This window comes from Coenobita brevimanus, chromosome 57, assembly GCF_032717465.1.
Source record: "Coenobita brevimanus isolate Jiangsu-jjx chromosome 57, ASM3271746v2, whole genome shotgun sequence".
Classification (NCBI taxonomy): Eukaryota; Metazoa; Arthropoda; class Malacostraca; order Decapoda; family Coenobitidae; genus Coenobita; species Coenobita brevimanus.
The window spans coordinates 39876488-39894454 of record NC_137010.1 but is presented as its reverse complement, the minus strand read 5'-3'; the positions used below and the strand labels follow the sequence as shown (position 1 = coordinate 39894454).

Sequence of the window (17967 nt, the reverse complement as noted above, 5' to 3'; positions counted from 1 at the left end):
TAACCCCACTTACAGTACGTAGCAAACTCCATTCCTCACACAGTAGCCATCCAATAGCGCTAAACAACCCATGAACTATATCCAATTGCCTTCGAACCCCAGTAACAGCTCCTACCAACCCTTCAACACAGCCGAAACCCCCACCTAACAAGCATATACCCCAAACTAACCTCCACCTTACCCCACCTAACATCCATCTAGCAGCCCATATCTCAGCTTCACCCAGGTATATGTATGTGTGTGTATGTACGTGTATCTGTGTGTACGCAGGTGACGGCTGCGGTAAGGAAGCGGTGGCAACAGTACCAGTTCAACAGGCGGCCCAGACCCTCCTCATCCACCGTCACCACATTCACCACCAATGTGAGTCAGGGGAGGGAGGGAGGGAGAGGGAGAAGGAGAGGGAGGAGTGGGGGAAGAAATAAGTAAGAGGAGAGAGAGAGAGAGAGAGAGAGAGAGAGAGAGAGAGAGAGAGAGAGAGAGAGAGAGAGAGAGAGATTGTAGATGAAGTTAAACGACGAGAGAATGGAGGAGGTATTGAGGAATGTAGGAGGAAGAGGGGAGAACGAGAGGAACTGAGTAATAAGGAGAAATGGAAGAAGGAGGGACTGATAGAGGGAGGGGAGGGGAAAGGAAGACTGGGAATGGAAGGGAGGAAGGGTAGAGGTTAAACAGAAAATAGGAAGAGGGAGATGAAGGGAATGAATGAATGAGGGTTAGGATGGAGGGAACAGGGAGAGAAGGAGGGAAGGATGGAGAGAAAAGAGTGATGGAAAGGGAGGGATGAAGGAGAGAGAGAGGTAGAGAACGACGGACGAGGGGTAGAGGGAGAGAGGGACTGAGTAAAGGAGTGTGAGGGACAGGGAGAGTAGGTCTAAGGAAGATGGAAAGGTGGGGAATGAGGGAGGGATAGTGGAAGACTGACGGGGGTGGGAGGAAGAGAACAAGGTGGGAGGAAAGGAAGGATACTGGGGATGGAGGAGTACTTGGAGAGAAGAGAGGGAGAGGGAAGAGAAGGAAAACAGGAGGGAAGGATGGAGGGAGTAATGTATGAGAAAGAGTAGGACAAAGAAAGAGATAAAGGGAGGGGGAGGAAGGTGAAAGTTTCTGCTGTCTATCGTAAAATCCATCAGTACATTCACAGGGAGGTGTGGTGGGCTTGGGAGGCTGCTTAAATCTCATGCTCAGCATTTTCATGTCCATATTACACTATTGCGTTTTGAAAATTATTGTACATTGTGGAAAGAATAATTTAGAAAATATTAACCCTTTCAGCCAAGGACATCCCCTTTTTTTTTTTTTTTTTTTTTTTTTTTATTTTACTCAAGCTGTCAGCAGATAATATATTTTTTCTTATGGGATTAATCAAGACGATATACAAGTCTGTTCGCTTCAAAACGTCTCTCCCAACTGAATGAAACTGTCTGTGGCTGTTAAAAATAAAATACAAATCTCTTCGTGTTGAAGGAGTTAATGTGCCTTATGCAACAATGAACTGGTTAGGAAGAGGTGCTGGGGGTCTCCTAAGCCCACCAGCGATGGTTACTGACTATACTTACATCTGAATCTCTCTCTCTCTCTCTCTCTCTCTCTCTCTCTCTCTCTCTCTCTCTCTCTCTCTCTCTCTCTCAAGTAAGACAAAGCTCAGTTCCTCAGGCACCAACAGCAACAAAACCCAGACATATCCTGCTCTGGTATGGTAATGACGCAAACTTTCTCCTCCTCGTCCACAGGGTTCCCAGTTCAAGACCAGCTCCAGCATACTCCGCCTCAGCAAGACATCATCCGTGCCGAAGGGGGGGCTGCTATCAGTGCAGTGGGGAAAGAGGGGGAAGGGGGGCGCTGATGTGGGGGGCCGAACCTCTCCAATGGCGGAGGGTCGAAGTGGGGTGGTGGAGAGCAGGACTGTGGTGGAGGAAGATTCTGGGGGCTCGAGGGAGGATGTTGGAGATGTGGTGGAGGAGGTGGGGGGAGACGGGAAACTAGGAACATTGGAGTTTGGTGAAGCTGGGGAAAGGATGGTGGGGTATGTTGGAGACGCGGCAGTGGGGGAGAAAGTGGGGGAGGTGGTGTTGGAGATGCACAGCCTGAAGGAACCGGATATTGGGGGAAAGATCGCGAAGAAAGACACCTGCACGAGGGAAAAGATGGAGACGGAGAGGGAGACAGAGGTCAAAGAAGAGGAGGAAACACAAGAGAAAGAGGAGGGAAATAAAAGAAATGATCTCGGAGAAGTGGGAAAAAAGTAAACAAGAAAAACTGAAAGAAAAACTGAAAACAATAAAGACAGAGAAGAGGAGGGATAGAATAATGAAGAGAGAAGAAAGAAGAAAAAAGGAATACGAATGAAAACGAAAAGAGGCGAAAGAATTAATATGAAGAATGGAAGATAGGAAGAGCCAGGGAAGGGAGTCTGATTGTAAAGAAGAGAAAGCAGGAAGAGAAAGAAGGGAAAATAAAAACGAATGGGGGAGAAGAGGAGGGAAAAGGTTAAAAAGGTAAACAGAAGCATGAAAGAAGAAAAGTGAAAAAGAACAGATGATAATGAGAGACAAACAGAATAAAATAATGACAGAAAACGAACTAGTGTTGAAGAGACATGTTGAGAAGGAGAGAGGAAAAAAAGAGGAGGTGGAAATAAAGCAAAGAAAACAGAATTCAAGTGGAAAAAGAATAATGCTAATTTGACTGAACGCGATGATATTTAATTTCTAGATGTAGAAGTATTTCTAAATGCAGCCAGGTCAGTCAATCACTCCCTGAGGTTTTTCGCATGCAAGATAGTTTGTTATAGCGATTTCACTTGTCTTCGAATCTTGCTACTGCCGGACGGTTTTATGCAGGCTGGGGGAAGCCTCTTGTAGTGAAGGGTTGATGGAGACTGCTTTGACCTCTTCAGTCAAAGAGTTTATTGGAAGACTGAATAAAACCTTGTACAGTCAGCAAGCATAGATCAATACCTTGAATGCAATGACATATTTCTTAGCTTATTCCTGCTGCAACAGACGATTTTTCTATTAATTAGAAAAGATCTTTTGTACTACTACTACTACTTCTACTTGTAATAGTAGTAGCGGTAGTAGTAGTAGTCAGTCGATCAATCAATCACTCAGTCATGTTTATTTCGTATTTTACGTACACAGACAGCTATTAGTATTAATACTCGCAGCCCCAGGCTAATCTGAAGGCGATCCTGGACTGCAGTCTGAATATGCTTCTTTCCCTCAGGCCATCATCTGTTACTCAGAAGATAGATCGGGAGTGGGGGAATGTTTGTATAACCTGGCAGTGGAGCTGTCACGTTAAGGCTTCTTTCTCTAGAACCATCTTTTATAGAGAAAGTTTAATAAATCTACAGAATACCTAACTCCTCCAGTTGGAAAAGTCTCTCCTAAAGCTGAATAGAATCGTATAGAAATATTAAGAATAAATTGTTTTTAAAGTCTTGGTCGTGAGAGTGTTAACAGAACATCATGGGACTGAAAGGGTAACAACGAAACAAAGGCCTGTATTCTGGGGCATGGGAGGCTGCCTACCACCTCATCTTTACCTTCTGTATCTATTTTGCATAATACACCTAACAACCTTTACTGTGCCATTTATATCACTTTGTTATCAACGTACTTTACAACAGTGACCACGAGGAAAGACAGCTGCACAAGGGAGAAGATGGGGACTGAGAAGGAGACAGAGGCAAAATGTAAGGAATAAGTCGCTAAGGCAGAGGTGTTAAGAAACTTACACTACCACTCAGACCACAACGTCCTAACTACTGAAGGGAGATTCCAAGCATGGTCTCTTAACCCTCGACTTCAGTGATCGTTTGCTTCTGCCTTCACACGGATTTAATAAGCTAACGGCAGGAGGGATATTTCGAACATGAAAGATCAGACACAGCGCTCATAAATCCCTTCAAACCCCTTCTTTCCTGTGTTGAATACAATCGACTGGCGACGGCAAAAATAGAGCAGAAAATACGTAATCAGAGTGAAGGAGTTAAGGTTTCGACAGGGTTTTAAGGCGGTGTAAAGCAACTTATAACTTTAGCTGTGTGTATAGCGAAATTCAACTCTCAGGCTGCTATGACTCACAGTTGAATAAAATCGTCTGACTTAAGCTAAAATCGAATTCAAGATTTCTCCCCAGCAAGAGAGGGTTATGGATACCATTATACACTCTTAGTCTGCTATGCCCACTATCAGCTGAAAAAATCCGACTGGCGTTAGCTGCAATACGATTTTTTTTTTTTCCGACAACGAGAGGGTTAGTGATGTCATTACAAACACTCCCAGGCTTCCATGACCACTAACATCTGAATGAAATCGTGTGACGTCAGCTGTAATAAATCATGTGTCGTCACCTGGAATACAAATCGTGTGACGTCACCTGCAATAAAAATCGTGTGTCGTCACCAGGAATAAAAATCGTGTGACGTCAGCGGAAATACATCGTTTGACGTCAGCTGGAGTAAAATTCGTGTGATGTCAGCTGGAATGAATCATGTGACGCCAGCTGGAATAAAAATCATGAGACGCCAGCGGGAATAAAAATCGTGTGACGTCAGCTGGAACACAAATCGTTTGACGTCAACTGCAATAAATCGTTTGATGTCAGCCGGAATAAAAATCGTATGAAGTCAGCTGAAATAAATCGTGCGACGTCAGCTGGAATAAAAATCGAGTGACGTCAGCTGGAATAAAATCTCAGAGTTGTCCAGCCGCTAAGGACGTTAGTGGTAACAATATGAATACCTGGACTCCTCTGACTCACTCTTACCTGAAAAATGTTTATGGGTCCACGATAAATGCCATCGAAGACTGAAGTTACCCTGACTATGAGAGGGTTAGTGGAAGTATACCCAATTAAAAGGCGAAAGAAAATGGAAATAATTCTCTCCGACAAGGAGGGAATATTTGTTTTCACCCCTGTTTGTTTGTGTGTCTGTCTGTTAGCAGCATTACTCACAACTAAAAGAGATTTGGACCAAATCTGGTGGGTAGATAGCTCATGTCCCAGGGAACAATCGATTAACTTTCGGGACCGATCTCTAAGTGGTGTAGTGGTTAAAACGCCCCGATCGGAGTTACAACATTGCTTATGCGAATATTTGATCTCCAAGAGATAACTGAATATTTTTTCTTTCGGACAAGGAGAGTATGTTTTCATCCCAGTTTGTTTGTTTGTTTGCTTGTTTGTCTGTAAGCAGAAGTACTCAAAAACTAAAAGGGAAATCTGGACCAAATTTAGTGGGTAGATAGCCCATGTTCAAGGGAACAATCGATTAACTTTTGGGACCGATCCGGATCGTATTACAGACTCTGGATCCGGAATACACTTTTTGCAAAACCCTAATCAATGGTGAGAAAACCTAACTCATTATGAAGAGTGGTTTGGACATTACGTCGCCTTGGTCGGAGAGATACGCTCCACTGAGTGCCCCTTAATGTAGACCTGGTTTCAAGACCTATAAGGTTAACATCTTTGCAACGAAGACGTGCCTTGTGTTCGGTGAATCCTGCCTCCAAACAACTTAATTCGACCTATGAAAGGCGTATGGTACTTAAGAGGTTAATTAAGGCTATATATAACCCCACCAGTTTCGGTAATCTCCCCTAATCTGAATAAAATCGTCTAGAAATAGCACGAATACAGCATTAACACTAACTGCAATGACTTGTTTTTACCTAACCAGTGGAGGTTATGTTTTTACTGGCGTTGGTTGGTTGGTTGGTTTGTCTGTTTGTATGTTTGTCTGACTGTGTGATAGCAGGACTGTTCAAAAAGTTATGAACGGATTTTGATGAAATGTTGTGGAAGAGTGTGCCATGGCCCAAGGAAGAAACTATTAAAATTTGGGCAGGATCTGGATCCGGATCCGGAGAATTCCCCACAATATCCCCAAAAGCTCTCAATGAATTTCAATGAAATTTTGAGGAAAGGTGGACCATGGACCAGGAAGGACTTCATTAAATTTGGGGCCGATCCGGATCCTATATCCACGAATCTGTCAGCAGGATTACTCAAAAAGCTATGAACTGATTTGGATGATATTTTGTGGAATGGTGGGCCATGGGTCAAGGAAAAATTTTTTAAATTTTTGGGAGGATCCGGATCCGGATCCTATATCCATAGATCCAGATCCGGATCCTATATCCATAGATCCAGATCCGGATCCTATATCCATAGATCCAGATCCGGATCCTTTTTAATGGCAATGGCATTGGCGGAGGTATGCGCTCTTTGAGTGCTTTCTAATATAGTTTGTTTTTTGCTGTCCCCAGATGATTCGTTTCTCCTTCGGAAAGTTCTCTCGTATCGAAAGTGGGTAATGACAATACTACTTAATCACTGTAGTTCGTAAAGTCTCTGCCAAGCTGAATAAAACCATCTGGAGGTGGTTGGGATAAAATGGTATAAGACGTCATCATATTGCGGGGGCACACGATGTCCTCGGGCTGAAGGGGTAAGGCTTTGGCTGCGGTGAATTTTTAGGAGGAAAATCATATCGTCCGTTGTAACCTGCAATAAAATACAAAGCTTTATGTTAACGTTGATGTGATAGTTGCAAATGTTATCGGTGTTCCTAATTTCTCTTGAGCATAGTCAACTCGTCTGGTGGTGACCCAGATACAATGAAACAATGGATATTTCTAATTGCTAATGATATTCCGTAGCATTTCTTCCTCGGCGATTTACTCAGCACATTACACCTCGGTATTATCCTGTGTGTTACTGATCAAATTATCTCCATATTAAATCGATATAAGTACAGCAGGCTACAGTAGGATCTTACGGTGTGATACGGTAAATACATCGCTAAGAGAAATAATAACCTGTGCCACCACAAATGCGGCTGTGTAAAGCAGGAGAGTACACTGTTCAAACAAGTCATCGGTGGGAAGTGGTAAATCTGCGAGGTACCAATGTCATTTTAATATCTTCAGTACCGTGACGCATTATTCATTCTTTTTAATCATTAACCCGCCAGACGATTTCCTTCTCCTGAAGCGAGATTTACTGCGGTTAAAGGAGTTAGTGAAGGTTAGATCTAGCTCCTTAATTCGAAAAGTTTGTGATAACCTGAATAAAGACTTCTAAAATCAGCAAGAATGAAATGAGAGATACGTGAGTGAAAAATGGGTTAATCTTTTATGCGGTGACGGATTCAGTTCTAAAATGAACAAGTTTTTTTTTTTAGCGTATAAGAGACCTTGCAGGCTTTTGGGGTTAGCTTGCACTGGCCCCTCTCTGCAAAGTGTTTTTCACAAGATGAACCAGAAGGCACTCAGAGAGCGCATACCTCCGCCAATGCCACTGCAGGATCCGGATCCGGATTAGGGTCCGCCCCCAAATTTAATAAATTCTTTCTTGGCTCATGGCCCACCTTTTCACAAAATTTCACTGAAATTCATTGAGATTTTTTGGAGGCATCGTGTGAACAAACAACAAAATTTCTAGGTCCGAATGATGATCCGGATCACCACCCAAATGTAATAGATTGTTCTTGGGCCATACCCTATCCCACAAAAAAAAAAAAAAAAAAAAAAAAAAAAAAAAGCAAATTTCGCTCATTACTTTTTGAGTAATCCTGCTAACAGACAAACAGATAAATGAAACTGCCATAGGCAAAGCGCTTGCCGGATGGATCCGATTGTGTCTGCTTAGTTTTCACCGGCGTGTAGGCAGTCATTTGGCGAAATTTTTCGCGTTTCATTGCGAAGCACAGGATGGGTTTAGGAAATTAAAAGTTTCATTGCCAGGATTTCTCTTCAGTTTGGTAGGGGAAAAAAATCGACTTTCGAAATTTGAAAAAAGTCCACTGGGTCCCGACGATTTCTGGACCCACAGCCAATGGGGGGTTTCAACCCCCCACCCAGCCCAGGGCCTTTGATCGGTTTTGATGAAAAAAATAGACTTCCAGGGTTTATGAATATCTACCTTCTGATTTTCTTCTCCCGAGAACGATTTGAGCAAAATGACCTGTAGAGAGCAGACAAACAAACAGACAGACAGACAGACAAACATACGGAACTGACCAACATGCATGCCGAATCTTTCGATTCCGGCAAGCAACAAAGGCCAGCTCCGGCAAAAACTTAACCTCCTTGGCGGAGATAAAAAAAATTGTGTGGACGCAGCAAGAACAAACAGGTAAATACGTCACCTAATTCAATGGCTCACTGACAATTTTCTATAGTTTGTTGGGCAATAAAATTTAAAAAAGGACTTTCATGTGGATGACATAGAATTTACTGAATACATATTAACACTCTCAGGTTCCTGTGACTTACGAGTATTTTTAGCTAAATAAAAGCACATGGTGTTGGTTGGAATATAAACTAGAGTTGTCTCGAAGGTTAACGGTGATAGTACTAAAAATGTCATGCACCCACACTCACTCTCAGATGAAATAAATGGTCTGGCATTAACTAGAGTAGAATACTGGAGTTGTCCCGATCATGAGAAGGCTAATGCAGAACGAAGCAGAAAGATATGAAGGGAAATTTGGCTGAAAATTAATAAATGCATTTGCAGAGCTTAATAATGAGGCTAAGTATGGCTCGTCTAGCATTGTTTAGGCTTGGCTCAATTAAGTTAGAATAGATTACCTAAGTTACGTTAGTATAGGGTAGGTTAGGCTAGACCTGTTTGGTACCACATGTTTTACCTAAGCTTTAAAATAAGTCATCGGACCTAAAAAACAGAAGTAGGTTGTTCATATAGATTAGTTTGTTACTGTTACTGATGAAGTGGATGCAGACAGGAGTGGTAAAATGCACTGGATTCCTTTATTGCTGGAATATATTTTTTGTTTGATAAGTGCTACCGTCGGACGAGTGTATTCAGACTGTCAGGCCCTTGGAAGTGAAGGAGTTAATGTAATTGTATCTAACCCTTTCTCTACGACAGGCTTCCCCCATGATCAGTAAATCGTTGGGTGGAAGCAAGAATGAAAAAGACGTCATCGTACTAAAGGGGTTAATGAGAACACGGGGAACCGAAGGTGGATGAGGGAGCGTCTGACGTTAATATTATTTTATTCCTGCAGCTGCCAGGCGATTGCATTCAGGATCGGAAGTGACAATGATGATAAAGGTTGTATCTACCCTTCACCCCCACCTCAGATCAAAGCTTGTCTTAAATATGAATTAAATAGTCAAGAAGCAGCAGGAATAGTTAAAACCACAGCTTGGGGTCGAAGGGGTGAACACCTAATCTTTAGCAACTTATATTTGCATACTGAGGGTTGATATTCCTTTGGACGCATACCATCTCCCTATTTATACTGTCGATCTGATGACTTATGTTTTATTGTAACTGCCTTTACATAATTATCTTCTGCGCAGAAGAGCACCCAAGTAGCAAAAATGGCTATTGATAGGTATGTCTAACCCCTCAGGTTTGAAAAATGTCTCTCTAATGTGAAAAAAAAACTTGTCTAGTTCAAACAAGAATAAAATCTAAAACATCATCAGATGGCGGTGGTTAAATGTTTCACGCCGAGAGATCTTTTCTAAGTTGAATAAAATCGTCTGGTAGTAGTATGAATAAAATGAACAAAACACCTTTCATACCTGCACCCACCACTGCAATATTGTAAGGAGAAAGAAAACTTTCTTTACGGGCGAGGTTGAGGGGCAGACCCCGGTGGAACAACCTTTCTAAAACTCTAGTCCGAGTGAAAGTCTACTGTTGTGCAAAATGTCGTGTTCCTACGTAAAGCTATGGTGTTCTGCCCCCTGAGAGCAGTCCTCCACCCCCTGGGGGTTCCACCCTGCCTAAAACGTGCCGGAGGTGAACGTCTTCCAGTATGCAACATTTCGTGTTCTGTAGGTTAAAAAAATGACCACGCCTAAAGGCACTGGCCAGGATCCCTAGAGGTGGCCTTTGGGAGGTCTCATCCTACCTAAAACGTGACCCCAGTAAACCTCTACCATTCTGCAAAATTTTATGTTCATTGGTTTATAAAGAATTAGCACTGTCTCTGTAAGGGCCGCAATCCCCCCTCCTCCCTCGACCAGTGGAGAGTGGCCACCGGGGCTTCCATCTTGCATAAAATGTGGCCGAGGTAATCGCCTACCAATATGCAAAATTTCGTGTTCATAAGTTAAAAATTATGACTGTGCATAATGACTTTGCCGGGACCCTCGGAGGCCGCCTTCTCGCCCTTGAGGGGCGCCTTTCCGAGGTTATACCCTTCCCAAAACTTTGCCAGGGTGAATATGCATCAACATGCAAAATGTCATGTTCTTCGGTCCAAAATTTGTCCGTGCATAACAACTTTGCCCGAGACCACAGCCCTCCCCCATGGACGGTGAGCCCCAGGGGACCCACCATGCTTATAACCTGACGCCAGCAGAGTAAAAATTCGTGTTCCTTGTTTTTTTGTTTTTTTTTAAGGAAAGAAAGAAAAAATGGCCGTGCCTAACGTTTTTTGGGGGGAAATTTGGTGGCAACCACCCCGGTGGGGAGTAGCCCTCGGGGGTCCCACCTTGCCTGAAATCCCGCTCGAGGGGATGCCTCCTAGTTTACAAATTTCGTTTTACTAGCACTCCTTCCGTTAGGCCTGAACCCTATTGTTCAAGAATGTACAGTGATTCTGAATGAGTGATGGAGAAAGGGAGTGACATAGTTAAGAACAAGCATTATATTTGGCAGCCCCTGTGGTTGCAGCAGAAATATTCGATGGGAGTGAAAGAGTACAAATGATATGCACAACAAAGGAGAAACTAAAGTGTGTAGTGTCAAAATAAGTTACAAGGGAGATGTGCTAGACGCATCAGCCTGATCAGAATGAGCTTCTGAGAGTAAGGATAATGGTTGCGATGATGATGTTGAGTAGGAGGAGGAGAGCTCTAATAATAATAATAATAATAAGAGTTATGCATCCATCCATCATCCAGTCCTACGTTGCCCCATGAGGAGCGTAGGAGCCCGGGGCTAGGCAAGTTGGTCCTGACATTTAAGATGAGAGTGACCAGCCTCACTCATCCCTGAGTGGCATTACGTGAGCATTAAACCCCAACCATCCCTTGGATATAAACCTTCACCGGCTTAATCCAATTGGAGTGCCGTAATTACCCATTAAACCACCAGGCGCCATAATTTGGTTACATGGTTACCACGCGGCGTAGTAAATGGTTTCCTGGTGTACAGGAAACAATTTGGCCTGTCACTTAGTGTAGTGTCACCCATAGGCAGAAGGAAGAGGAAAGAATGAAAGATAGACAGATAGAAGAGGGAATGTAAAGTCACCCGTAGGCAGAATGACGAGGAAACAATGAAGAACGACATAAGCGGAAGGAAAGAAAGAAGGAAGGATGAAAGGAAAGGACAGACACCCGAGAGTGAGTGGATGGTGAGCGCCTCCACCTACCACCAATAAAAATTTTTACTATTATTTTTAATATTAGTATTAGTATTACTATAATTATTATGAGTATTCACCGGCAAATGTTACAAATCAGCTGCAAAGAATAATTATTACAATCAAGTGTGCGCAGCAAGCGAACCGAACAAGCGTAGTGAAGTGATGTTTACTATACGTTCAGCTGAGAAATGAGTGGCCCAAAACAACCGGCCTGACACGACCCGGCCTGGCCCGACATGACATGGCCCGACCGTGGTGGTAGGGTAAGGCCGGGATAGATGGCCATAAAAGTACTACTTCTCTTCCTTTAAAATTCTCCAAAATTTCACAGTGATTCCTTAGAGGCATTAGCTTCCTATAGCAAAAATCTGAAGTCAGAGATAAATCAGAAAATATAATTAAATTTCGATTTTTAAAATTAGCTCTTGGGCCATCTCTCCCGAGGTGTCTGGGAGAGATGGCCACAGGTCATGGGGATACGAGTAGTTGGCCATACCATTTTCATAAGGTTACGATGGAAACTTATACATATAAACATCATATATGAGGAGATATATATGCAGGCAAACTTTTGTCTCTTTATTCATTGCTATAGAGTTGTAAATTTCCATTTATAATAACATATACTGGAAAAAGTAAATATTTACTTTGTTTAATTTCCTATCTACTTCATTAATTTATAACAGAACGTGTATATCTAAACAGAATAGCCTACACAGAAAAGAAAATGAATTATTATTTATTTAAATAAAAAAATTTCCTTTCATTTCAGTTACCCCATTATTACAAAATATCAAATCAAGTAAAAATGTATTTAAATGAATTATCAAAATGAATTCTCAAACTGACAATGTGTAAAACACAACACAAAGTTTATTTTTTACTTTTTGTTATGGCTTTGCCACGGGACTGGCACACATCAGTGAAAGAGGTGCAAGTTTCATGAAGCCCTACAAATGGGAGAGATGGCTACCCTACAAATGGGAGAGATGGCTATGGCCATCTCTCCCATTTGTAGGGGAGAGATGGCCATAGCACAGAAACAAAGATGCTGGGCAGTATAGCATGCTACACTAGGTAGGAATGTGCAGTTAACATAAACATACTTATTTTGATATGTTTTAGACATCAGGGTCAATAAAATATGTCATTTCTTAACACTTACACAATGTCAACAATAATTTTTGGTAGTAAACACAGAAATTTTTGGTAAAATACTCACAATTATGACGTTTTTTTAAAGTTGGATCACATCGACCGACCATCACAACAACAAGCTCGCTTCTGAAGGAACAGCATTTCCATCTAGTGGATAATGTAGGAACTACAGTGATTGGCCATCTCTACCATATGGCCATCTATCCAGGACTTACCCTATTCAGAGATTGATAGCTTTTCTATTATGTGAGATAGAGTAGAGATTCTTTCAGCAGGCAGTAGATACGTTCAATAAATTTTGTTCTTAACTATATATTTACTCATGAGACCAAAGAAACCCCTTGGAATCCCAGCTTTCAAAGAGAATGTACCGAGAACTTCAGTAGACATGCTTCACCATGAAATCGATAAAAAAAAAAAAAAAAAAAAAAATCCTGTTGTAACACTGTTTTCTTGCATGAATTTTAACAGTTAAATATCGGATATTACACTCATAACTTTACATGAACGTTTTTCTATGTTTAGTGGTGAAATCAGCATGGGTAATCGCCCACTTTCTGGGTTTTATCATTCAGTCAATAGCAATGCATTTACCGACGCAGTTTATTGACATGACAAGTCGAGAGAACAGAACTGAACATTGCGCGTGTGACAAATGCTACAGCGCCTCGCTATATGCGCATCCAGCGCCATGAATACTTATGTGTTGTCGAAAACACGTGCCATGTTGAATGTTTATAACATGATGAAATTATGATGATAAGCATATGTATAAACGCTCGCTTACTCGTTACGCGCTCATAAACCGAACTTTACTGGTGTGTGTATATATATATATATATATATATATATATATATATATATATATATATATATATATATATATATATATATATATATATATATATATGTATGTATCAACCAGTCTCAGATTATCATGTCTGAGGTTTAATGACACAAGGCTGGGTACTGCACTATCGATCATTTCACCTTTCTAGTACGATAAGGTCATGTTTATTTTTAATTTTGTCATCAGTCAATGATAATCAATGGCTTGGGAATGTGTTTTAGTAGCGAAAGGGTGAAAGAAGTAATATCTTATCCTTCCAGTTCCAAAATATCTCCTAATTCAAATGAAGATTTTTTGGCAGTGGAGCAATGAATGTAGAAGGCCGTCATCTTGTTGAAGAACAGTATGGGTAGGTGACCAGCCCTCTCCCTTGATGAAAAAAAAAAAAAAAAAAAAAATTCTACGGGATTCACACGGAAGCGGCAAGCACAGAACTTTGACGGCGAGTGGCGGCCTTGTACCTACAGACCACCAGGCGTCACCGTTAAGTATGCGCCACCACTGTATCCCTTTACTGACATCACAACATATTTATTCAGTCTTGCTACTTCCTCTCGACTTTATTCAGCTTAGGAAACATTTTTCGAACGAGAGGTGTTAGATCATGCCTTCATCAAGTCTTTTAATACCATGGCTCTTCCTCAAACTGTTTGAAATCGCCTGAAGGTAGCAAAAAAAAAAAAAAAAAAGTCATTGTATAATGTAGATGTTTACTTGTTTTCGGACAAAGAACATACGTGGGGTTTTACTCAAGCTATTGCAAGACGCATTTATTCAGAAAAAGTCAATGCCTGGCAGGAAAAGGATTAAAAACTGTCTTAGTTACTCCTCTAACTCCTAAGGTTTTGCTCTGCTGAATGAAAATGGCTGGTGTTAGTCAATAATATTATTAAGGCCGTATGAGCAAAGCGGCTAATAATATGATAAATGTATCCTATTTATATATAGAATTATTTGTATATGTAAATACAAAGTTCCTTATCAACCTGTATATAGGTGTCTATATCTATGTAAGTAATAATAATAATAATAATAATAATAATGCTATACAACTCATTAGTAAGGTAAGCGCCATGTAAATAAAGTCACAAATAGTTTAAGGGCACACATGATTGTCACGCTTATCTCATTTGACACTGGCGAATCACCGTACCTGCGCCTTCTTTACCCCCACCACTGGCTGAAGGATTATTGTGGCCAAGGATTCACAGCAAACCAGCGCCTGTGGCCCAGTGTTTAGTCTGAAGCTTTACTAGATACAAATGCAAGCCTTCACCATGACACTGTTGTTCGTGCAATCCACTCGTACAGTAGCAGCTTGAAGCCACCAGTAGCTGATCTTGGTTCGTTGTGAAATCCTTCAGCCCATTCGTTATAGTGCTTTTTTCATCATGTTCTTCCTATCTACAGACGATTTTATTCGACTTGAGTGAAACTTTCGTACTGATGGGTTTAATACATGCCATATCTAACTCCTTCACCTACGGTAGTCTTTTTTAAATCGAGTGAAATCGTTAGGAGAGAGCAAGAATATTACACAAACTTAAGTTCCAAGGCTGAAAAGCTTAAGTCAGAGTTGCAGGTAGAGTTTCAACTGTCACTGAGGCTGTGCCAATGGCTTGTAATGTCGTAGTCTTCGGAGACTCCCTGGCGAAATCTTCCTCACTACTTTATTTCTGTTCACTGCACTTGTATCCACACACGAGGCTAGGCTACTCCCGTGCTAGATAATATTGTCTGATGAATGCCATATTAAAATTAACAATACATCATTGTACTTGAAAGGATAAGTGTTCGAGGTTATTGCAGCCTGTTCTATTACATTTCCCAAAGGATTTTTTTTTCTTTTTAATTGGTGATATTAACGTTCGGTGGCACAGCCTCATGGCTTTAAATCAAGGCTGATTGGCCATAAACCAATTGAATGTACACACTGGGCCTGGTACCCATGTTTTCCTGATTAGGCCTTTTAAATTAGTTTGAAAAAAAAAAATAGTGGAAGGATGTGCGTGGAACCCCAAAATGCAGGGGTGGAAACACCAGACGCCAAAGCAACCAATCCAGTACAGACACAGGTTCTATTCAGGTTCGACCGCTGTCAAGGCACGGGGAGAGTTCGATTCGATTGTGCCTTTTAGCTTTTTTTTTTTTTTTTTTTTTTTTTTTTTGAGTTGCAAGTATAAGCAAATATGTATTTACATATAAGAAGCAAACTTTGGAAAATGTCAAGTTATTGCAGGCAAATGTTGTTTCTAGATTTTATTAGTTTAACATCGACATAGTTTGCATACAAGCTGATATGAAGGAACGATATGCAAAACAAGGCTCTGAGGAAGAGATGTTGCTAAATCCCAAAGCCAGCAGGAAGACGGCCCAGTATTATATATATAGCTTAATATCAAGGCAAATATTCTTGTTGTCTTGGGAGACTTTCAATTACCTCTTCTTTAGCGAGTTGCTTGTATTTTGCATTTCTTAAATTCTCTCTCTCTCTCTCTCTCTCTCTCTCTCTCTCTCTCTCTCTCTCTCTCTCTCTCTTATATATATATATATATATATATATATATATATATATATATATATATATATATATATATATATGTGTGTGTGTGTGTGTGTGTGTGTGTGTGTGTCGACATGTGCTCCATAAACAAAAACAGAGGCAACTAGTAAGGGCAAGTTGCTGACTTAGGAGGCATTCTAACACCTCTTCCTTAGAGATTTATTTTTTACCTAGTGCATCTTACTGTTGTTCCCAGGTATCCCATTTATAATTATTTTATATTAAAATTGATTTCATAGACAACATACAAAAGTATATTAACGTACTAGATACAGAAATAACCCGGTGAGGAAGGGGTGCTGGCTACGGAGACATTCTGGCATCTCTTCCTTACGATACATTTACAGTAACACAGCTAATTACTATTCTCTCGCATTAAATATGTTGTGTATTTCTTTCATATCAACATATTCCATAATAACATACAAGATCATAACAGTACACAAGATACTTAAATATACTGATGTGGAAGAGGTGCTGGAAGCCTCCTTAAATCGTAAACAACCAGTGGCCACTCCTGAACTGCATGAAATTTTCTGACGTAATCAACATTAAATTCGTTGATTTTTTTTTTTTTCACCATCTTCATAGAGGTAGCTGAGCCCTTTCTTAAATCTTATGGGCTATGGCAAAGAGATCAATTCCAAATTGAATGAACTCGCCTGGCGGTAGCGAGAATATAATTACAATTGTCGTCATGGCCACAGGGTTAAGTGAGGAGAACAGAATCCACTGTACGAAGTATGGATGGCAAACTGGAAAAAATATATATGACCATGAACGATACAAAAACCAGGAGTAGGATAATGATCAGTTGCCTCCCCTAACAAGAATTTATTTTTGCAAGTATGACAACAGATCAGTAGGTATATGGACGGGTAGTTTACTTCCACCAACAAATACAAACATACAGTACATAGTAATTCAAAAGTTAAAAAATATCTGTCAGACAAGTAATTTAGACTCCTCCCCCCAAAATACCATTCATATACTCGTACTGTCCTTCCTCTTCTTATCTTTTCTGAGAGAACCAATCAGAGTCAGGACAGGGATTTAGTGGGAAGTTCGTGAATCCGACCCCACACTGTGACCGCCAACCTTGTGACCAAATTATACTCTTTGGCTTCGTGGGGTTTCTCTGCGCCAAATCGAGAGGGTAATTAGAATGCCATGCCAAAGCTGTGAACGGTTTATAGAGGCTGTACTTCACTGACACCGAAAAGCTTCTATGTGCTGAATAAAATCGTCTGCCGATGGTGACACAAGAGTATCGATGTCTGAATATCACATAGAAAGAGCTAAAGAACACACACACACACACACACACACACACACACACACACACACACACACACACACACACACACACACGCACATACATACGGCATAATCCTCAGACCTCGGGAGTATTTCAGTTGGTAAGTCCAGTCGTTTGACTTTAACCAGAACAAAACAGATAACCCTTCCCCTGAGGCTGAGAGGATGAATTCATAGGAAGGCTTGAGTGAATAGCCCGCATCCCACACAACACAGTACTGCCAGATACGTTACAGTGACACCAACCACGTTTTGTCTTTGTTAGGTGCTTCGGAAATTGTCATCAGAAATTTTTTTTCAGCATGCCCTACCTTTCCAAACCATTTATAATACTGGGAAAATGATGATGTTGCTGTTGATATTGATGAATATTGAGCCTCCCCAGCACCTCCATCAACCAGGAGCACTGGGGATGATGCTCGGAGGATGCTGGCGGACGAATCAATGTAGAGACAGTAGGTTGATGATGCTGAAAAGTATCATAGTTCCCAATGAAAATATTTTTTAGTAATCTTGTATAAACCTTTCAAACTTTCCTTGACAATGAGTAGTAAATAGTTTATATGTATAATGCTAAAAAGTGAAATAAGATTATATATATATATATATATATATATATATATATATATATATATATATATATATATATATATATATATATATATATATATATATATATATATGTATATATATATATATGTGTGTGTG

General features: G+C 40.8%; 1 protein-coding gene across 1 annotated transcript in view; it reads left to right on the top strand.

The window, feature by feature from the left end:
* LOC145401970 (calcitonin gene-related peptide type 1 receptor-like) overlaps positions 1–17967 on the top strand; it is a 175720-nt gene that overhangs the window by 107233 nt on the left and 50520 nt on the right. The window contains exons 10-11 of the mRNA XM_080274073.1: positions 271–363; positions 1734–2133. Coding sequence (XP_080130199.1) covers positions 271–363; positions 1734–2133 — 493 coding nt within the window. The remainder of the gene's footprint in view (positions 1–270; positions 364–1733; positions 2134–17967) is intronic.